This window comes from Colias philodice, chromosome 19 (assembly GCF_061535455.1).
Source record: "Colias philodice isolate Cphi_HAF_F1 chromosome 19, ilColPhil1 Martin Lab GWU primary, whole genome shotgun sequence".
Classification (NCBI taxonomy): Eukaryota; Metazoa; Arthropoda; class Insecta; order Lepidoptera; family Pieridae; genus Colias; species Colias philodice.
Window position 1 is genome coordinate 5,989,389 of NC_143104.1, and position 6,382 is coordinate 5,995,770.

The 6,382-nt window shown below is 34.5% G+C and overlaps 2 protein-coding genes across 2 annotated transcripts; one reads left to right on the plus strand and one right to left on the minus strand.

Moving 5' to 3' along the window:
* Positions 1–894: 894 nt before the first annotated feature.
* On the minus strand, positions 895–2,548 carry OXA1L (OXA1L mitochondrial inner membrane protein). The gene has a single exon (XM_089707681.1). The coding sequence runs from the start codon at positions 2,147–2,149 to the stop codon at positions 959–961; it is 1,191 nt and encodes a 396-aa protein (XP_089563807.1). The 5' UTR covers positions 2,150–2,548; the 3' UTR covers positions 895–958.
* Positions 2,489–6,081, plus strand: LOC149479986 (U3 small nucleolar RNA-associated protein 15 homolog). Its single transcript, XM_089707680.1, has 4 exons — positions 2,489–2,703; positions 3,855–3,953; positions 4,425–4,607; positions 4,860–6,081. Exons 1-4 carry the CDS (start codon positions 2,602–2,604, stop codon positions 6,045–6,047), a joined length of 1,572 nt encoding a protein of 523 aa, XP_089563806.1. The 5' UTR covers positions 2,489–2,601; the 3' UTR covers positions 6,048–6,081.
* The last annotated feature ends 301 nt before the right edge of the window (positions 6,082–6,382 follow it).

Sequence of the window (6,382 nt, forward strand, 5' to 3'; positions counted from 1 at the left end):
ATAATATCATCATACGAGTAAGATTTTGTAAACGCGATAGTTATATCTTTAAAAGAACCTAAGTACCTATAACTTCGTTATTCAAAATCACTCTTGTTGCCATGTACCCATGTATCTATACTAATATTATAAAGCTGAAAAGTTTGTTTGTTTGAACGCGCTAATCTCAGGAACAACTGGTCCGATTTGAAAAATTATTTCGGTGTTAGCCCATTTATCGAGGAAGGCTATATTTTAATATCATTACACTAAGACCTACAGGAGCGGAGCCACGCTAGTGAAACCGCGAAGCGCAGCTAGTACCTAATGGTATAAACTCTAAAATAAAGATATAAACGTGCAAAAGATTACCACTTACTAGTATTCTAGTATTCGACATCAAAGATAACAATAATAGATATACATACATAAGTCCTCGTACATGACGCTAGCAGGAAAAAAGATTTAAGTAGAATTATCGAGTTTGTTTTGGAATCACAAAATACACGAGGGAATTTTCTGTTTATCAGGAACATAATATATTATGTAGAACTTGATTAAAAATTGTGATTCAGATTCACAGGTTCGTGCTTCCATGCACTCTACCAGTAACTGATTACCTGTTTACTTATTCTTCTGTGACACAGACTCGAGATGAAGACTGTTTACAGTTTATTTTTAAAACAAATTGCCGAAATTGCCGACAACGATAGTGCATTCGTGTCATGATGTTGCAGGTTACTGTACTAACAAAGTTTTATAATATTATGTAAACATTAAAATAACATACTTAGCAGTTCTATGTTTTCGATCTAAATCAAAAGCTTGTATAATTTGTAATGTAAATATGTAGTACGGTACTTTAAAAGTATATTACATACTAAAATGACAATGCCATAAAGAAACAAATATATATGGAATTTATAATAATTTTATTTATATTATAATACATTAACTAACACTAATACTACAATATCGCCTACTTAGATTTTGCTTGTACATTTGTCAATTTCTTAGGATCAAATTTGTACGTCTTTTGCAAGGGTCCTTTACCAGCTTTTGTGAAAATCATTTCATCTACTCTTTGTCTATCTGCTAAGTCCCTAGATAATTTAATGTTAGTCCATGATTCTTTGGCTCCGGCTACAAAACCCTTTTTCTTAATTGGTAGGTTTTCTGGTGAATGTTTAATGATTGCTGGTATTTTAAAGTACTCTCTCACACGTGGCATCTTGAGGAAACCAACTTGACAAAGTGATATGAAGTTTGTAGAACACCAATAGACAAGAATGGCACCTGGGAAGTTAATTGTGAATGGCAACATAACAACAGGTATGGCTCTGAGCACGTATCTCATTACTTGCATATTCTGAGCATCTAATCTGCCACCGTCAACACCCACTTCAATGGTTAACCACATGGTTGCACTGGTGATTATGGGAAGAATAAAATATTGATCAGGTACTGTTAAATCAGCAAACCACCAAAGTCCACCGTGCATCATACTCTCAACGGGACAGTTGGCCATACCTCTCAAACCCATAAAGAATGATATAAACAGAGGTGCTTGTGCTAAAGGAGGAAGAAGATTCTTTAACGGGTTTAATCCTCTCTCCTTCATAAACCGCATCATCTCTTGTGCATATCGAGCTGCCTCTAATTGATTTCCAGTCTGTCTAGCTTGTGTCATCTTTAATTGAAGTGTTTGTATTTCTGGTAGATAATTATTCATTATTGCTGAATTTCTTTGTGATAAAATAACAAGGGGAAACATTAACGCTCTCACCACTATTGTACCGCAAACAATCGCTCCCCACCAAGGGACATCAAGGGTCACATGCAAATATTCCATACAATTTTGAATAATACCCACTGGTCCCCACCCACCAAGGCCTAAACTGGCAAATGTGGGTTCTCCATTCGCAGCCAACGTCTGAACAGCTTCGGATACTTGTTCAAATGTTGAGGGGTCAGGCACGGGCGGCGGTTCTGGTATATTTTCAATAACATTTGTAGGCTTAACAACTTCTGTACCGGTAGAGGCAAATCTAATAGAACCAGCTGAGGAATAGGCGTAATAAACCTTTACTTTTCTAACCTCAATCTTCTTTTCACAAAATATGTTAATTATACCACTCCGACGACCATGACGACTCAATAATTTAAACATGCTGACTTTTTGTGTTCAGATGTTGATTTTAAAAGTAATATAGGCTACTATTTCTTACATAAATTCGAAAAAGCTTATTTATTTCTAGTCGACTCGTAAGTCGTATGTCAAAACTGATGTCAAATTTTAACAAATGACATAAGGCTGTACCATAGGGCTGCCAGGTTTGTCAGGTAATTTAAAATTCATAAGTATTAACTTAAATACGGTACTGTTGGATTTTTTTCTGTTTAAATTTTGTCTAATATTTTATATTAATTTGTTAAAATATAAACCTTTTACTTTGTAGGAGATTCCTTACACAAATACGTCAAAATCTTATGTCAGAAACACGTGTTGCACTTGACAATGTCAGTCAGTTTATTTAGCTAGAAGCATGATTATGTTGGTGTTGTTTTAAATTTTTTAAAATATAGACATTTACTCAAAACTTTGAATAAAATCTTCAAAATATGGCTCATATATCATATCCATATAAAAAAGTAAATAAGGCAGTCTTTCAAAAGCCAGTGACTGCCAGCACAAAAGATTTAATATACTGGAAGAAACTTGGTGTAAGATATTTTTATTTTCCATAAATTTGTGCAATTTTCGAGGGGTTTCTTTAGAGAACTGCCGCACGTATTATAGGTTTTTTGTGGGTGGGGGATGGGGTGGAGGAGGGGGGGACCCTCCCACCAAAAGGGGAAAGTTAGGAAACCAATAGTTTTGGAGAAAAATCGATTTTCCTATTCTAACCTCAAAATGTATGGAATTGGTGTAACAAAAATTTTACGATACATAAATAAAATACAAACAAGTTGTGAAAACCTACGTAGTTTTTTTTATTTGAGTGGGAATCGCCCTAAAGTCGCTTCTGGCACTCGCCGGCCGCTGCCGCGGCACGCTCGCTTCGCTCGCTCGGCTCGTGCGGCATTTCAAATGTTAACCTAATACGCTCGTCGCTTCGCTCCTCGCTACCTATTTGAATACTAAAAGTTTAATAGTTTTTTAACCTACGTAGATTTTTTTAAAGCTATTGCATAGCTTCCATCGCGGGCCTTGAGCGCGGGGACCGAATCCAGAAATTGCGTAACGAAAAACCTCACGCTCCCCACTCCGACGGGCACGGAGGTGCGGCTTGAAGGCATGCTATGCAATAGCTTTGCCGCGGCAGTCCCCGAGTGCCACACGTCTTTTTTGTTTGAGTGGGAATCGCCCTTTAGTCGCTTCTGGCACTCGCCGGCCGCTGCCGCGGCACGCTCGCTTCGCTCGCTCGGCTCGTGCGGCAGTTCAAGAGTAAACCTAACACGCTCGTCGCTTCGCTCCTCGCTACCTATTTGGATATTAAAAATAAAAGTTTAATAGTTTTTTAACCTACCTACGTAGATTTTTTTTTGTTTGAGTAGGAATCGCCCTAAAATCGCTTTTGGCACTCGCCGGCCGCAGCGTAAAGTCACAGTACAGTGAAATGGAACGTCTTGGTCCGCTTTTTTGCACAACAAAACGGATAAATGCACTTTTTTCGCACAAAAAATTATTAACTTTAAAAATTAATAACTAAAAAACTACAAGTTTCCTAACGATAATATTTTGGAATTACAATCTTACATTACCTAGCTAACTAAAAATATAAATATTTCCAACAAATTCGTGCGGCAGTTAACTAAAGCCAACCCATTTTCGATGCTATAATATATATTAACATTTCGGTTTATTATTTCAGTTACCAGTACTTGTAAAGGAATTTGGTGCAATAGATTATATTGACTTTAGCCCAGTTGAACCACATTATTTTGCTGCAACATGTTCAGTCAGAGTTCAGGTAAGACTATGGAATAAAATTTGTTTTATGTTCGATTTCAATTATATCCATAAATTGGATAAAAAACAGTAGATAATTTACTGTTGTTGTTTATAAAAATACTTTAAAATAAATACCTACTCTTTCCTTCTGTTAGTTTAAAATTTAAACAAATGTATTTTATGTGAGTAGTAAAATATTTAAGTGTATTGTATTTATATAGTACATATAATCATAAATCAATAGTTATTGGTAAAACTGTACATTATAGGGTGTGGAGTTGAGAGTCGTTAATTTTTTTGTTGTTAGCTACTGTACAGTTTAGCCTCATTATCTGTATTTTAAGTATATTATGGGTTTAAAACTTTGTATATTTTTAATTGTCTTATTATGGATAGACAGATTTAAAAAACTGATTCAATTTCATAGCAGCTAATGAAGAAGCTTTCGTACAAAATGCAACATAATTACCATTTAAACTTATTTTTCCAGATATACGACCCAATCACAAAAGTTGTGGCAAAGAATATTTCAAAATTTGTAGAAGCTGCATATGGAGCCACTTTCCGAGGTGATGGGAGACTGCTTGTTGCAGGCAGCGAAGAGGCTGCAGTCAAATTATTTGATGTTCAGTCTAAAAGTGTTCTTAGAGTTTTTACTGGTCATACTGGGCCTGTAAGTAATTCAAAATTATATTTGCTATTCATGGAATTTTAGACATTTGAAGTAGTAAATGAATGTTCCGCTACCTTGAAAATGATTTATAAAATGAGATTGAGATTTAGTATCTTACGTTTATGCTGCAAATCAATTCTTGTAAATTAGTCACAACTCTGAGTCACTAATAATTTTCTACTAGCATTGCATTTTTCAGTTTATCCACTAAAACAAAACTTGATAATGAAAATAATTTAAATTATCTTTTAGGTACACAGAACATTTTTCACAAAGGACCAAGTGAAGGTTATCAGTTTCTCAGATGATAAATCAGTATGTCTATGGGATATAGCAACTGAAGAGAAAATTGCCAGCTTTACTGAACACACAGATTATATAAGAGCTGGAGCAGCAAGTCCTGTATCACCAGAAATTATTTTATCAGGCGGTTACGACCATGCCGTTAAACTCTATGATTGTCGTTGCAATGAAACTGTGTTAACAGCAAACCATGGCAGTCCTGTTGAGTCAGTACTCTTCCTTCCTTCTGGTGGAATATTTATTAGTGCAGGAGGCACCGAAATTAAAGTATGGGATATATTTAATGGTGGAAAATTATTAGCAAATATTTCACAGCACCACAAGACTGTTACTTCTCTAAGGCTGGCAAACAATAATAGTAGACTAATGTCTGCATCATTAGATAGACGTGTTAAAATTTATGATATATCAACATTCAAAGCTGTTCACACAATTGATTTTCCAAATGCTGTGCTGAGTATGGATATTTCAGAAAATGATGATATTCTCGCAGTGGGAATGATAGATGGTGTTATCTCAATACGAAAACGAGAACAACCAGTGAACCAGTCTGTTGAAAATAAAGGAATATTCAGGTTTGCTCCAGACCACATTGACCCACAACAAACTGTTGATGTAGTTGTATCTAAATCTAAACCTAAAACAGAACCAGAGGCTGATAAACATATGAGGAAAATGGAATTTTCCAATGCTTTGTCAGTTGTCTTAAAACCATACACAGCTACAAAATACCCAGAAAAAACAGTTGCTATTATGCAAGAACTTCTTAGAAGAAAAGTTTTACATGTTGCTATAGACAAATTGCCAGAAAAAAATATAGGAGCATTATTAAAGTTTTTGAAGAAAAACATAGGTGAAACAAGATTAATGAGAACTGTTATTGATGTAACGAATGTTTTTATAGATGTATTTGAGACAAGAATGTCATTACTTTCAGAAAAAAACATGTACTTGTATAAAACACTAAAAAAAGATATTGAATCTGAAATTGAAGTGTGTAAAAGGGTCAGTGAATTGGAAGGTGCAATAGGTTTACTTCTTGCAGCAGCTCAAGTTGGCAGTGCAACTAACATTGATTATAATGATATTTTAGCCCCATCATCGAAGGCACAGAAAGAAATTATTATTGATGTATAAATAAAAACACCTAAAGACATTACTTATATTTTATTTCAAAAACCTTCTTTCCTAAATAACTTCTGCCAAAAAAATGGCATGTTTAGATGGCAACATCGATTTTACATGAATGCAATTTAAGTAATATGGCAATATTTATAAACGTTTCTGAATGGACCAATCATTAATTTTTTACCCAGCTATAATTTATATATTTACTACTTATTTTTGATTCACATTCAACACGGATCGCTATGAGTTTTGTATTTGCATCTTATTTTAATATTATTTGTTCCAATAAATAAAAGTAAATATAATTTGTTTGTATTGTATTATACAACGGTAATACAACGCCT